Source organism: Bombina bombina, chromosome 10 (genome assembly GCF_027579735.1).
Source record: "Bombina bombina isolate aBomBom1 chromosome 10, aBomBom1.pri, whole genome shotgun sequence".
Taxonomy (NCBI): Eukaryota; Metazoa; Chordata; class Amphibia; order Anura; family Bombinatoridae; genus Bombina; species Bombina bombina.
The window spans coordinates 148,047,458-148,064,377 of NC_069508.1; the positions used below are offsets into that span (position 1 = coordinate 148,047,458).

The 16,920-nt window shown below is 40.0% G+C and overlaps 1 protein-coding gene across 1 annotated transcript in view; it reads left to right on the forward strand.

The window, feature by feature from the left end:
• The window catches only part of WLS (Wnt ligand secretion mediator), a 102,298-nt gene that overhangs the window by 51,685 nt on the left and 33,693 nt on the right, over nucleotides 1-16,920 (forward strand). The window contains exon 3 of the mRNA XM_053693372.1: nucleotides 5,278-5,402. Within this exon, the coding sequence (XP_053549347.1) occupies nucleotides 5,278-5,402 (125 nt within the window). The remainder of the gene's footprint in view (nucleotides 1-5,277; nucleotides 5,403-16,920) is intronic.

Sequence of the window (16,920 nt, forward strand, 5' to 3'; positions counted from 1 at the left end):
ATAACTTTTCTATAGCAAGTACCAAAAGTATTTTACATTTTCAGTATAGGCAAAAGCAACTATATAAAATGACAAAATCAAGTTAAAGCTATTTGTAAACAATTTAGTAAACTCCAGCAGGCACAATGGATCATTGGGAACACATTAAAGAGAACACAGTCACAGTACACTGTCCCTTTTAAACAAGGATAAATGGCAAGTTCTTAAAAATGTGGATTCTACATAACGGGGAAATTATGTATTCATATCAACCTTATAAACAGAGCTTCCAACTGTCTTCCATATTAAGTGATTGTCACGGTTTGGGAGCTCTGCCTTGCTGTTTTTCCTGCAGCTTTGTAGTATTCAGGGATTTTCCCAACCACGCCCACAGCCTACTCTGACTCCACCCACAGTCTAACAGTGACTGTCCATAATTCTCCTTCACTAAGCCTAGGCCTCCCAGTCCCAGCTCCCCCCCCCCCCCCCCCCCCCCCGACATTGAAAAGAAATAAGGTTTTTGTTTATAGGATATATTATTCCTAGTAAGTAGCTTGCTAATTAAAATAAAGCAGGTTGGGCCAAATATGATATACCTGCAATATCCATGATGATCCCAGCTACCAGATATCCACCTTGTTTAGAGTCCTTTTACTCATATTAGCTACTATGTACACTGTGTAGAGTCTGACAAAGGTGGCTTTTAAGTGGTCCTCTTTGTCATATACAGGGTTAACTAATCCCACTGCTGCTACCAGTTTTTCACAATAAAGCCACTCCATGCAAGTCTGTAAAGTGGTTCAGTTGGGTGGAAATTTTTTTTAAAACAAACTCTTTAGGATAAAATGTATCATCACTGCAAACAAACAGGTTTGCAAGTAGTAAACCTGTCCGCCTGCAATTTCCACTTGAGATGCTACATTGCACGGAAAAAGAGGTTTCTTAAATGCGGCCCCCTTCTCCTACACAAGGAATTGCGCTAGAGCAGGACATGGCAATCACTCCAAACAAGCGTGTGCGTAGTGCTTGCTGATTGGTGGCTAAATGTAGCCACCAATCAGAAAGCACTACCCAGGATACTGAACCAAAAATGAGCTGGCTCCTAAGCTTACATTCCTGTGTTTCAAATATAGATACCAAGAGAACAAAGAAAAATTGATAATAGGAGTACATTAGAAATTGGAAAGTTGCTTAAAATTGCATGCCTTATACGAATCGGGAACATTTAATTTTGACTTTACTGTCCCTTTAATACTTCTATATTTATACCTTTAATGCAATGTACCAGCTATTAGAAAATCCTTTCTTGGGAATATTGTCAATTTTGGCATTGTGACGTACAATGTTTCCTTTTTGATATTACCATATGGAAATCAGTTATTGCTTTTCTTGTGCGTCTAATCAAAACATCAGGAAACTATTTATCTTTTTAGGATTATGAGTGAGCCATCAGTTTGTTTTGTCAGAGCAAACAAATGAAAGCAATTCTGCAGATGCTAAGAATACTCTGTCTATTCACCATTATTGTATGCATGATAATTGTTGGCTCTATGTTCATATGTAGGGGAAAGAGCGTTTCCTCATGCCAAGTTTACAATAACGTTTCTTTTTTTTCTTCTAAGCTAAAACTAAAATTATCAGGAAAAAAAAATATAATCAGGGATGGTGTGGGGGTTAGTTTCAGGCTAGTAAGAAATTGCAGAAGATGATGAAGAAATACATTTTCCACTATTATTTAACATTAACAAACTAGTAACTTGATCCCCTTTCTGATAAAATTGTATTTTTCCACACCAGATTATGGTAATTCATGCCATCAGACTTCTGGGACATAGAGGAGAGGGGGACTTGTGAACAATGGCTCATCCGTGTTATACGGATGCTTAGTTTAAAGGGACAGTAATCACCAAAATGTAATTTTTTAAAAAACATAGAGAATCCCTTTATTACTTATTCCTCAGTTTTGCATAACCAACACAGTTATATTAATACCCTTATTACCCCTGTGATTACAGTGTATCTAAGACTCTCCAGACTGCTCCCTTATCTCAGATCTTTTGACAGACTTGCATTTCAGGCAATCAGTGCTGACTCTTAAATAACTCCACAAGCGTGAGCACAATGTTATTTACATGGTACACATGAACTAATGCCCTCTAGCTGTGAAACACTGTCAAATGCATTTAGATAAGAGGTGGCCTTCAAGGGCTTAGAAATAAGCATATGAACCTACCTAGGTTCAGCTTTCAACTAAGAATATCAAGAGAACAAAGCAAATTTAATGATAAAAGTAAATTGGAAAGTTGTTTAAAATTACATTGTTTTTACTGCAATTATTTTTCAATAGCCAAACTTCACTTAACATTTTCCTTATTTGGTGGAGCCAATGTGGGCATGGAGGTGTGTTACTTTGCTAGGGTGTTTGTTATTGTTTTGTTGATTTATTAAAAAAAAAAACTCTACATTTTAAATAACCTTGCAAGAGACTCGCAATACACAGAGACATTTATTGATCATATTCAACAGAACAAACAGTATGTTAGCTATATATTATTTGGAATCCTCTTGTCACCTGAGATCTGGCTAGGTTGTCATGGTTACATATAATTGATTAACTACATGATAGGATCCAGTGCCCGTGTTTCATTCATTTCACACTTTGAATCCATTGTCTTCAATATGGTGTATGTAATTGTTGTCTTGGTCTCCTTGTAATCCTGAACTATTCTTTAAAGGACAACTAAATACATTAGAATTGCATAATAAAAAGACAACGCAATCACACTTTCTCTGAATTTCAAATAAGCAGTAGATAATTTTTTTTCTGACAAATTTTGTTTTCTCCATTTGCCTACCCCTGTATCATGTGAAAGCCATCATCCAATCACAGGCTAGTATACATACACCCTATGGACTTGTGCACATGCTCAGTAGGAGCTAGTGTCTCAAAGTGTGTATATGAAAAGAATGTGCAAAATTGTAAAGTTTTTTTTTAAAACTGCATGATCTATCTGCATCATAGAAGTTTAATTTTGAGTTTAGTGTCCCTGGAAAAAATAAATAAAACTGTTACGAGATTTTGAAAACTTTGACTGATGGTTTATTTTTTAAGCTTAGCCTCACAAGTTCCTGATTTCAAAGTTAAAAAGTAGAATGTCCCTTGCTGACCTGTGACCACTATTTATAAACAGTGGTTATTAGCTACTCTTAGGGGGCAATTTATCAAGCTGAGGCAGACAGGGGTGCATATACGCGCCCCTGTCAGCCGCAGCTCGCCTCTGTCGGTCTGAATTCTCCTGGAGGAATTCAGCATTGCACACGAGCGCTATTTTTTGCTCGCGTGCAATCCCGCCCCCTGCCCACGCACAGCTATTCACGCGTGGGCAGGAGCTGTCAATCTCCCTGGTCGGAAAAGACCAGGGAGATTGGATTTCGCCAAACAAGAGGTGGCGAAGGGGTTAGCAAAGCAGGGGTCTGATGACCGCTGCTTGTTAAATATGGTGTGCAGGTAATCGTGTGGGAACCTACAGCCAGAGGGGCTCAAAGGCTGTCGACAGCCTTTGATAAATTGACCCCATAGACAAAATACAGTGAAGCATCTAAGAATGTTTTTCAAATAGAAAAAAAAGAACAAATTACTTCTTGATACAAAAACAGAAAATGTTCCCGAAAGGTTTAGATGTACACTGATGTATACAGACTTCAGACTGCTTCTGTTTGTATAATGGGTCTATTTATATGCAGGAGAGGGGTGAGGGTCTGCTCTCAGCCCCTTTCAGTGGGTGTTCCAGGTTTATCTAATTAACAGTGTTAAATTGGGAGTTTCTGAGTAAGTTACAGTATCTGTGCATATTATTCTTTATAGTTGTGTCTGTTACATGCAGTTAAATGAAAATTGGTGTATACTGTCCCTTTAAGGTTACAGTACTGAAGTGGTACATCTCACCTAACAAAAAAGTTTAGACCAGCACATACATTTGTAAAACAAGATATAAAAATAGCAAAAATACTGCAAAACCTCTACCTTGGGGCAAATCCACATGATCTTAAAGGGACATGAAACCCACATTTTTTTCTTTCATGACTGAGAAAGAGCAGGCCGTTTTAAATAATATTCCAATTTACTTCTATTATTTATTTTCCTTCCTTCTCTTTGTTATCCTTTGCTGAAAGTTTTATCTAGGCAAGCTCAGAAGCAGCAAAGAACCAAGGTTCTAGTTGGTGATTGGTGGCTGCATATATATAACAATTGTCATTGGCTCACCCATGTGTTTAGTTGGAAACCAGTAGTGCATTGCTGCTCCTTCAAGAAATGATACCAAGAGAATGAAGCAAATTTGATAATAGAAGTAAACTGTATAGTTGTTTAAAATTGTATGTTCTACCTAAATCATGAAAGAAAATGTTTGTGTTTCATGTCCCTTTAAGTGAGTAATGAAGATCTGTGTACTTGGTTTGAAACTATGAATATAATATAAATTAGGCAGTTCCCATGTTTCATTTTCTTTAGAAACTACACAAAACCACAACAAATCTACCTCTCCCATAGTGATCGGCCCCATTAGTGAACGCCCATCAGAATATTCAGACACTAATGAAACAAATTTGTAGCTGTGTAATGGGACCAGTAACTTTGCTGAAAGAATGACTTGACTATAATGGAAAAGTAATTTCATGGTATATTTTTGTCTTTATTTTTATTTGAAGAGCTGTATTCTCTCCAGAGATGTCATTCCTGTTGGCAGAATTGCTCACCTCGCTCTCCATCCTGGGTATAGGTTGTGGCAGCTGTGCACTACTGCGACTATGGCATATTGTACTGTGTATTATATCAATAAGTAAAAATGTTCAATGTTTTGTTTAAAGGGATACAAAACCCACTTTTCTTCTTTCATGATTTAGATAGAGCAGGCAATTTTAAGCAGCTTTCTAATTTACTCCTACAATTCATTTTTCTTCGTTCTCTTGCTATCTTTATTTGAAAAAGCAGAAATGTAAGGTTAGGAGCCGTCTCATTTTTGTTTCAGCACCTGGGTAGTGCTTGCTGATTCGTGGCTACATTTAGACACCAATCAGCAAGCGCTATCCTGGGTGCTGAACCTAAAATGGGACGGCTCTTAAGCTTACATTCCTGCTTTTTTAAATAAAGATAGCAAGAAAACAAAGAAAAATTGATAATAGGAGTAAAATAGAAAGTTGCTTAAAATTGCATACTCTATCTGAATCATGAAATAAATCATTTGGGTTTTGTATCCCTCTAAGCTGTAAAATGATGTGACATATTTTTTTTTATTTCAGAGGAAAATGCAATGGTTACTTTTGATGTTGCTATGGGATACCGTGATGACCCACACGAGGAGTGGAAAGATTTAGCGAGATCTATGGAACAAAGAAAACTTAAATGCACATTTCCAGTCACAAAGGTTAGTACATCATCTTCTAAAATGTGTGGCTGTAATTTGTTCATCATGTGTAAGCAGGGGTTGGCAGATCATAGTTCTTTCCTTGACTGCTCTTAATTTACTATGTGCCAAACTGCAATAGTTTAGAAAATCTGTTTTTTTTTTTTGTGAACTATTGCTAGTATGTGCATGGTTACATTAAAGGGACAGTAAAGTCAAAATTAAACACATGATTCAGGCATATATGCCTCTTGTCATTGGTTCACTTAATGTGTTCATCAAGCTCCAAGTAGGGCATTACTGCTCAAAGTATACCAACAAAATGAAGCAAATTTGATCTAAATTGGAAAGTAGTTTAAAATTGTGTGGTCTATCTAAATTGTGAAAGAAAAAAAAATGTGTTTCATGTCCCTTTAAGCATCTGCCCCTCCTCAGTGCATGTTTGTAGCTAGTAGGGTCAAATTATTATTGTAAGATCAAATCCTTCCTAGTTGAACACAAAATGTAGGACATAATATAGAAAGCCCTGGTAGGATGAATTTTGACCCACCATACCCTATATTGGAAAGCCTGATTTAAAGGGACATGAAACCGAAACCTTTTTTTTTTTTTTTTTTTTCTTCTTTCTTCATGATTCAGACAGTGTGTAGAATTTAAAAAAGACAATAAAAACTATGATTTTCTTATTCTCAAATGTTATTTAATTCTCTTGGCATCTTTGGTTGAAGAGCATACCTGGGTAGGTAGCGTGCATTTGTCTAGAGCGCTATATGGCATCAGTTTTGCAAGAATGGACCATTAAATACAGTGGAATTATATAATTAACTCGTGCACAATAAAAAGACAATGCAATAACACTTACTATGAATATCAAATAAGTAGTAGTTTGTTTGTTTTTTGACAGATTTCCCCCCCCCCCCCCCCATTTGCCGGCCCCCTGTATCATGTAATAGCCATCAGCCAATCACAGACTAGTATATGACTGAATTGTTGCACATGCTCAGTAGGAGCTGGTTCCTCAGGAAGTGTGTGTATATAAAAAGGCTGTGCACAATTTAATAATGGAAGTAAATTGGAAATTATTGTAAAACTGTATGACCCATCTGAATCATGGAAGTTTAATTTTGCCTTTAGTCTCCCTTTAAAGTGACAGTAAACGCATTGTTATTAAAGACCTTTCCGTAGTATTGCTGTCCAATAACCCATCAGCCAAGTCTAAACGTTTTAAACTGTTTTTAAAACAAAGTAACATCCTTTTTACCGCAATTTTTTTCAATAGCCAAACTCAAGCCACCATTTTCCTTATTGGGAAGAGCCAATCTGAGGTTTAGTCTGCAGACAACAAGGCTAACTATGGTCATACTGCTAGTATAGAGCACACTGTTTTTGTAGTTATGTAGATATATAGCAGGAATAGTCAGCCGAGAATAAGAAAAGCTTTAATTTTCAGTGCTAAATTACATGGAAAGAGGGCACAATAATGAATTTGATAACAATGGATTGGATTTTTTTTTTAAATTGTATCTTAATCATAAAATAAATATTTGGCTTCATGCCCTTTAAATAGATTGGTTGTATACTTTTATAACTAGTCTATTATGTCAGACTAGTCCTAAAGCCCGTACACCCGGGCCATTTTTTGCAGTACAGTGGTCCCACCCCTTGCTCTCTCTCTCTCTCCCCCTCTCTTTTGTGCTCTCTCCCCCTCTCTTTTGTGCTCTCTCCCCCTCTCTTTTGTGCTCTCTCCCCCTCTCTTTTGTGCTCTCTCCCCCTCTCTTTTGTGCTCTCTCCCCCTCTCTTTTGTGCTCTCTCCCCCTCTCTTTTGTGCTCTCTCCCCCTCTCTTTTGTGCTCTCTCCCCCTCTCTTTTGTGCTCTCTCCCCCTCTCTTTTGTGCTCTCTCCCCCTCTCTTTTGTGCTCTCTCCCCCTCTTTTGTGCTCTCTCCCCCTCTTTTGTGCTCTCTCCCCCTCTCTTTTGTGCTCTCTCCCCCTCTCTTTTGTGCTCTCTCCCCCTCTCTTTTGTGCTCTCTCCCCCTCTTTTGTGCTCTCTCCCCCTCTTTTGTTCTCTCCCCCTCTCTTTTGCTCTCTCCCCCTCTCTTTTGCTCTCTCCCCCTCTCTTTTGCTCTCTCCCCCTCTCTTTTGTGCTCTCTCCCCCTCTCTTTTGTGCTCTCTCTCCCTCTCTTTTGCTCCCTCTCTCCCCCTCTTTTGCTCCCTCTCTCCCCCTCTCTTTTTTTGCTCCCTCTCTCCCCCTCTCTTTTTTTGCTCCCTCTCTCCCCCTCTCTTTTTTGCTCCCCCTCTCTTTTGCTCTCTCTCTCCCTCTCTCTTTTGCTCTCTCTCTCCCCCTCTCTTTTGCTCTCTCTCTCCCTCTCTCTTTTGCTCTCTCTCTCCCCCTCTCTTTTGCTCTCTCTCCCTCTCTCTTTTGCTCTCTCTCTCCCCCTCTCTTTTGCTCTCTCTCTCCCCCTCTCTTTTGCTCTCTCTCTCCCCCTCTCTTTTGCTCTCTCTCTCCCCCTCTCTTTTGCTCTCTCTCTCCCCCTCTCTTTTGCTCTCTCTCTCCCCCTCTCTTTTGTGCTCTCCCCCCCTCTTTTGTGCTCTCTCCCCCTCTTTTGTGCTCTCTCCCCCTCTCTTTTGTGCTCTCTCCCCCTCTTTTGTTCTCTCTCCCCCTCTTTTGTTCTCTCTCCCCCTCTCTTTTGCTCTCTCCCCCTCTCTTTTGCTCTCTCCCCCTCTCTTTTGCTCTCTCCCCCTCTCTTTTGCTCTCTCCCCCTCTCTTTTGTGCTCTCTCCCCCTCTCTTTTGTGCTCTCTCCCCCTCTCTTTTGTGCTCTCTCTCCCTCTCTTTTGCTCCCTCTCTCCCCCTCTCTTTTTTGCTCCCTCTCTCCCCCTCTCTTTTTTGCTCCCTCTCTCCCCCTCTCTTTTTTGCTCCCTCTCTCCCCCTCTCTTTTTTGCTCCCCCTCTCTTTTGCTCTCTCTCTCCCCCCTCTCTTTTGCTCTCTCTCTCCCTCTCTCTTTTGCTCTCTCTCTCCCCCTCTCTTTTGCTCTCTATCTCCCCCTCTCTTTTGCTCTCTCTCTCCCCCTCTCTTTTGCTCTCTCTCTCCCCCTCTCTTTTGCTCTCTCTCTCCCCCTCTCTTTTGCTCTCTCTCTCCCCCTCTCTTTTGCTCTCTCTCTCCCCCTCTCTTTTGCTCTCTCTCTCCCCCCTCTCTTTTGCTCTCTCTCTCCCCCTCTCTTTTGCTCTCTCTCTCCCCCTCTCTTTTGCTCTCTCTCTCCCCCTCTCTTTTGCTCTCTCTCTCCCCCTCTCTTTTGCTCTCTCTCTCCCCCTCTCTTTTGCTCTCTCTCCCCCCTCTCTTCTGCACGGTCCCCTCTCTTCTGCTCTTTCCCCTCTCTTCTGCTCTTTCCTTCCTATCTCTTTTTGTCTCTCCCCCTCTCTATTTCTCTCCCCCTCTCTGTCGTGCTGACTGCACACGGCCACGCCTCTGCCATGTCCGCCCACGCTCCCGTCCGGCCACGCCCACTTGCCCCGCAAACAGCATGGATTGTCGGGTAAGGCCAGGTGTGTTGGTCCTTGCGCTGTCTCTACTGCGCATGACGGCTTCGGACAAACTTACTTGGCCTTTTATATAATAGGATGTGTGTAGATTCAAATGGAAACTTATTTTAACATTTTGTGATGGATTTCCAGAGTAAAGTCATTTTGAAAACATTAATTAATGCATATGAAAACCAACTAGCTTACATTTATAAAATTGAGGCCCGTGTTCCATACATTTCTTTTACAGAGGGAATGGAAGTCTGTTACAGAAGAAATATTTATATCTTACAAAACCCTGTGGAACTAATTTAATAATTTAAACAGCAGCAGTGAAAAATAGCAAATGTTCAAGTTTGGCTTCAGGCCTATATGTGGTTTAAAGGGACATTGCACATTAAAATTATTTATGAAAGAAAGAAATGTGGGTTTCATGTCTCTTTAATTGAAATAGTTTTTTTATTGTCATACACATAGAAAATTACAAGCCACATTACTTTGACTTATATATCGCAGTTCTCCCCTTGTCCCCAGATGAATAACAAATAGTCCAACAGTAATCTGTCAAGAGTGGAGATATCAATCGAATGACCATTGAATCAGCAAGTCCAACAGAGAGTGTTGTATCGATCTAGACTGTGAAGCTTGCAATGTTACATATCTATATAATACTATCGGGGTTTGGAGAGTAGGAGCATGGGAAAAGGACATAAAATAAACCAAGATATACAAGGTAGTTTCTTTCCCCTCTCCCCTCCCCACCCCCGACATTCATTTTGTGTATGTTTGTAGTATCTCCCCTTTAACAACTTTTCAACAAACAATAACTTTTTCTTAAAAAACAAAAACCATATCCAACTTGCCTGCCGCGCCTCTCCTCCATCGCCGAACCTGGGAGAGGAGTCCCCCCCAGTATTAGGTCCAGTCCGAGTCTCTAAGTCATTTTACCTTCTCTAGTATCTTATGAATTTTCTCCCACACCCATTCTACCTGTTGCTTGGTTGGTCGTCTTTGGGAGTCTAGATCGTTAGTGGCCAGCTAAAATCCAGTAATTCCACACCTTGAAAAATTGGTCTTGACTACTCTGAATAAAGGCTATCGTCTCCGACATTTTATAGGTGATTTGGATCTTGTCTATGACTTCCCCCCAAGAGGGTACCCCTATCTTCCAGTGTCTTGCAACACATATTCTAGTTGCTGTACATAGAATGCGAATAAACGTGTTAATAGCTGCATTAAACGGTCTTACCCTATAATTTAATAGTGCTTGTGAAGCAGAGAGGGAGATAGTTTCAGAGAGGACTTCACTAAGAAGTTCAGATAGCTTAGACCATATTTGATTAACCTGAGGGCAATCCCACCACATATGCATGTATGTACCTGTTTCAGCACAGCCTCTGTAACACATCTTATTACCTCTTTGGGTGTAATGCGAGGTGATGATAGGGGTGAGATACCATCGAAATGACGTTTTAATACTATTCTCTCTAAAGTCTGCACCAATTAGCCCTTTACTAGATGTGTGTAAAATGATTTCCCAGTCTTCTAGTTTGTGATTTATATTTAGTTCCTCTTCCCATTTCGTCATAATAGCTGTCTTAGAGGTAAGTTTAGCTTTCTGAAGTGTTAAATATATTGCAGAGATTGCTTTTTTGGGTCTCTGTGTTGTGTTACATAAATGTTCAAGGGTGGTTAATCTTGTATCAGATCCAAGCACTCTAAACTTGGTAATAGCTGAAGCTACTTGTAAGTATAAAAACCACTGTAATTTTTCTGGTGCAATTTTATCCTGAATTTGTTGGTAAGTAGCTATTTTATTATTATGTAAGAAGTCTGCGACCCTGTATAGTCCTTTGTTTTCCCATTTTCCGATCTGTAAGTGAAAGTCTACATTTAGAAGGGTTCTCAGTGGTCTAATCACCGAGTCTTTGGGAATGAGGTGTAGTGAACCGGTTAGCCCAGTCCAGGTCTGCATCATCTCTACTGTAGGTATGGAGGCAGATGTATCTTTAAGGGGTTGTTTCCATTGTCCCCACAGTAAGTCTTCTGGTCGTCTATATCCCGCCATTAAAGTCTCCACCCTTACCCACATTATGTCATCTGAATTCTTATTCATCAGGGTAGTTTGTGCTAGTCTAGCTGCCTGGTAATAGTGTGTCAAGTTTGGAACCCCCACTCCCCCTAATTGTCTGTGTTGTTGTAGTACGTGTGAGGGGATTCTAGCTTTTTTACTTCCTCTCAAAAAGCCTATCAGATCCAATTGCAATTTTTTTAAGTCGGTTGAGGGAACCCTAATTGGGAGGGCTCTAAAGAGATACAGTATTTTGGGGAGAATATTCATTTTTATTGCCGATAATCGGCCATACCAGGAGAATCCACCTTTTTTCCATTTGTTAATATCTTTTCTTATCGTTTTATATAAGGGGATATAGTTTAATTTATACAGATCTGCTATATTATTTGGTAATTTAATCCCTAAATATTTTATCGCTGCATTGGCCCACGAGAATTCAAAATTTGTCTCTATTAATTTTCGGGTGTGGTTAGGTAGAGCAATGGGAATCGCTTCACATTTCTCCAAGTTGACTTTGTACCCCGATACATCGGAGTATTCCTGTAGAACCCAATATAAGTTGGGAAGTGACATAAGTGGTTTGGTTAATGTGAGAAGCACATCATCTGCAAATAATGACACCTTGAATTCTTGACTCCCGATTGAAACTCCATGGATATTTGGGGATAGGCGAATAGTCGCTGCTAATGGCTCTATACAAATTGCGAACAACAATGGTGAGAGTGGGCAGCCCTGTCGTGTTCCGTTTAGAACCTCTATAAGTTTTGATTGGTACCCCGCGATTCTAACATTAGCTGTTGGATGTGAATATATACTCTTAATAGCTTGTAAGAACTCTCCGTGGAAACCCAATCTATTTAATACCTCTAACATATAGTTCCAGTCGATCCTGTCAAACGCCTTCTCCGCGTCCAATGAGAGGACCAGAGAAGGCGTTTTTGTTTTGCAGAGGAAATCAACTAGGGAGATTGTGCGCCTTGTATTATCTGGGGCTTCCCTATCTTGAATGAAACCTACTTGGTCTGGGTGGATCAGGGATGGTAAGTGTATTTTTAATCTGTTAGCTAAAATTTTGGTAAAAATCTTGATATCCTGATTAATTAAAGAGATGGGTCGATAACTCTGGCATAGTTTTGGATTTCTTCCGGGTTTGGGTATAACTACTATTTTGGCTTGTAAAATTTCTAAGGGAATTTCTCTACCTTGCAGAATGTCGTTACAAAATGAAACTATATGCGGAATTAAGATAGATCTAAATAGTTGATAATATTCCCCTGGGAATCCATCTGGGCCTGCTGCTTTCCCTGGTTTAAGATCTTTTATGGCATTAATGACCTCCATAGCAGTAACCCTAGCGTTTAGTTTATTACTAACCTCTTTATCCATAGGGGTAAGTTTGGCTTCATCTAAAAGCCTCGTCAATAATTGCATGGTGTTGCTGTTTGGTTTTGTTTTTTTACCATCATATAGACTAGCATAGTACTGTGCAAATGTATCGGCAATCTCTTGGGGGTTTGAGGTGTTTGCTCCATCACTTTTTTGGATGAGTGGGATTGTAAAGGTTTTGGTCCTCTCCCTCAATTTGTAGGCTAAATATCTGTCTGGCTTGTTAGAATATAGAAAATAGTGTGATTTTAGTCTATGGGCCGACCTTATTGAGGAGTCATTCATAATTTTAGCCAATTCTTGCCTTTTAGTTTGTAATTGTTTAAGTATGTCTGGTGCTAGAGTTTGCTGGTGAGACCTGGAGAGAATGTCTATCTGCTTTTGTAAGGTGTCTGTTTGGAGTCTATTGGCTCTGGTGAGAGCCGATTTTTCCTTAATGAGTAAGCCTCTAAGATAGGGTTTATGTGCTGCCCAAATGGTAATTGGGTTGGAGGCCGTCCCTACATTAAAATCCCAGTATTCTGTTAATGCCTTGGAAAAGGACTCCCGTGTTTTAGTGACTTTTAGTACATATGGATCATAGGTCCAAGAGCGAGTTGTACTAGTTTGAAAAGTTTTTTTAAAATCTATTTGGACAATTGAGTGGTCTGACCACGCGCATGCGTGAATCGTGGAGGAGATTAGGTCTGGTATTAGGGTTTGGCTCAAATAAATGTAATCCAATTTGGAGTAGGATTTGTGGGCACTGGAGTAATATGTGTAGTCGTTGGTCCTACCATATAGCGTGTCCCAGGAATCTAAAACATTATGTTCTAGAAAGATTTCTTTTAGCTTTTTGACTGTGGAGTTATGCCGTAATTGCGTTTGAGATAATGTGATTTTACTGCTACAGTGGTGCGTATGCATAGAGACATTAAAGTCCCCCCCTAAGATAATTCTGGATTGTGACCATTGGGTTAATAATTGAGAGATACGAGTAAAAAAGGCTGCCTGTGATTCGTTCGGAGCATAAACATTACATAGGACTATCTGTTTATCGTGTATCCTCCCCTGTAGTATCAGAAATCTGCCTTCTGGGTCCCTAATTGTGTCTTCTATTACAAATCCTACCGATTGATGAATTAATATGGAAACCCCTCTCTTTTTTTTGTCAAATGTGGAATGGAAGTGTTGGGTATATCCCTTAGCCCAATATTTAGGAATTACCTCTCTGGTGAAGTGTGTCTCTTGAAGCAGTACAATGTTTGCTTTTAATCTGGTGTATTGGGTCAATGCTGTCCTACGTTTAGTATCTGTATTTAGGCCCCTGACGTTGTGTGAAATTAGTTGTAGATTGTTAGTCATTACTCACAGTGTCTTTGGTGGGGAACCCCTCTCCCCGGTACGATGCTACAATGTTCAACCAGATAGTCTTCAGGCAAAGGTGGAGCTGACTTCCCATGGTAGATGGGATATGTCGGCGAAGGAGGCGGCACGGCAAATCAAAAACATAAACATAGAAATTAGTAAACAATTCAGTTAATCTTCCAGCAAAGGTATATCTCATGAAGCTACTGAATCTATATGTCCTGCATAGAAAGAGCAACATGAAAAAAAAGAAGAGAACATCACCTTTAACCCCCTCCCCCCCCTGAAAGAAAAAGATTTTAATCAAAAAAACTTAGTTGCTTAGTGCAATAACTGTAAGTATTTATACTATGTGAAATTTGGCATCTTACAAACCTGTAGTTATCATGTTCTGAACATGACATGCTCAATTGTCCTTTTGTGTGACTACAGTCCTGAGATAGATCATCTAATATAGATTGTTCATAGAAAGAGAATGTCAAGGTTTATTTTTCCTTTTGGGAACTTTGGTCCACCTTTGTCTCTGGCTGTGGGATGTGTCCTCTTGTGTGTGGGATAGATCTTCTCTTCCCTTTAGCTGTGGTATTTCTGGCGGTTCTAATTGTAGACTTCGGCATATATCAGGAATTTCTGTAACTTCTTTGAGGTTCAAGGATCTACCATTATGTATTATATAGAGGCAGAAAGGGAAACCCCACCGATATCTGATCTGATGTTTTCTTAGGAGTGCTGTTAATGGCCTTAATTGGCTTCTCCTTAGGAGAGTTCGTATGCAGAGGTCTTGATAGAATTGTATTACCATTCCTTGAAACTTAAAAGTGGGGTGTTTCCGTGCTGCTGCAAGTATTTCCTCTTTATCTGGGAATCTGAGAAGTTTGACGATAACATCTCTGGGAGGTGTATCTTCTTTGGGTTTCGGTCTTAAGGCTCTGTGTGCCCTTTCCATTAGAAATTTCTCTTCACTCACTTCTCCAGTAATAGCTTGAAATAGTTGGCGAAGATATATTGATAGCTCTTCTGTCAAGACTGTTTCTGGAATTCCCTTCAGCCTCAAGTTGCACCTGCGACTCCTGTTTTCTAGATCTTCAAGCTTGTCTTGCATCTCATTTACTTCTTGCTGTTGTGTGGAAACCTTTTGCGTGAGATTAGTTAACTCATCATTTGTAGAAGCCTCATTTTCTTCCAGGCTGGTTACTCTGGAGCCTAACTCAGAAATTTCTTGCTTTATATCTGCTAAACTAGTTGTAACTGTGTTTTGAAAAGCATCTATTTTTTCCCAGAGCTTGTCAAAGTTCTTATTGATATCCTGCTTAGATACCAAGGCCTTAAGGTCTGCTCTTGTAGCTGGGATAGTGTCTTCATCATTTATCTGTGAGTCTGTCTCAGAGTCATTATCTTCCTCTGCCGCTGCATTTACCGATTCCAGCATTTTCTCACTTCTAGACGGCTTGAAGAAAAGAGAAGCAGTTGCTGGTTTAGATCCCTGGGTGGTTTTATTCTGCTTTCTGACTGACATGATGTATGGAGGCAGCTAATATGTGTTCAGAATACAAGAGACAGGTCAAGAGGTTTTAACTGAGGTCTTGATATTAAGGATAGATGTAGTTTAAGGTACCTAGATCTTGCAAATGGATGAGTACTAGTGTAGAGGTTTATTGCAAATAAGCCGTTAACAATTCATTTCCCTTTTTGGGCGGATATGCTCTGCTGCTGTAACCTGCTACTGCAGGGTCTGGATAGTTGGTCACTTTTAGGGACTTTCATGCAAAACCTTTCAATTCTCTGCTGTAGATCATCAATCATTTAAAGTGAGAGTCATTTCAAAGCCCAAAATAATATATATCAAATGTTTCCCTCTGGTAATATGATGCTGGTGGATAGTCAAAATTATAGCAAGAACACAGTCAACCACATAGCAATTATGGTAGATAATAAACAATGGGAGTGCGTGTGAGCTGCGTCTTAGTATCTGTAGGTTTTGGCTTAATTCATTTCTTTGGGAAGCCTAATGTAGTTTCCTGCTTGAAAACTTTGAGTCATCTTGTTAACGTTATGCTGATAGTATATCTTTTGGGCCTTTATATGTGAGCAAGGATTCCCAGATGTTTGTGTTCATTTATAATGAAGCATGGCTTGGTCCATTTGTGCTCTCATTAAATATTGGTAGTGTCTCTATCGTGGTCTTGAATGAGTGCCATGACTGGTGATGTGTATTGACCCACACTGATAAGTTATACAACTCCCAGACCCTCTTACCGCGTTTTCAATTGTGGCCTATTAGCCCTCCTCCGTTTCCGTTACCGGAGCGTCTTCACGGTGGTATATAGGGTGAGACCGTTGTGTCCGATTGCTTATGAGCCCTCTTCTGTGTCTCAGGGCATAAGGGACTGTTTGAGCGCTCAAGTTGGTTGAGTTATGTGGCGCGCTGTCCCCCGATAACAGCTACGCCATGTGGGTAAGATGGCGATCGGCATCTGTTTGCTCCATAAAGCTCCGTGATGAAATATTGCCGGTATCGCCTCAAATTTCTCCAGCTAGCTCTTTGCGATACCCACTGTAGTCTCCTGAGTGTTCAGCAGTTTAAATTAGGCGTTAATGCCTTTAGATGCTCACATTTATTACAGTTCAGCACGGAGCTCAATTATTAAGCTGCCATCTCCTTTGAGCTCCAGGCTCCGCCTCCTTCATGTCTCTTTAAAGGGACAGTATACACTCATTTTCATATAACTGCATGTAATAGACACTGCTATAAAGAATAAGATGCACAGATAATGATAAAAATCCAGTATAAAACAGTTTAAAAACTTACTTAGACGCTCTCAGTTTAGCTCTGTTGAAAAGGTAGCTGGAAAGCCCACTGCAAGTGGGAAATAAGACACTCCCCCTCCCCCTTCTTTTGCATATGAAAAGACCCTTTACACAAACAGGAGCAAGCTGGAGTAGGTAGCTGACGGTATTCTCATAAAACTCTGGGGCCTGGTTAGGAGTCTGAAAATCAGAGTAATGTTATTTAAAAATAAGCAAAACTATACATTAAAAAAAACAAAAAACTTTAAGGGCTATATAAATAGATCATCTACAAAACATTTATGCAAAGAAAAAATGAGTGTATAATGTCCCTTTAAGCATATGTCCATATAAATGGGTTGAGCCCCAAGGAATAGCAGACCTCCTAATCTTATCTATCTCTCTCTATACACTAAGGTCTCTTTATTTTA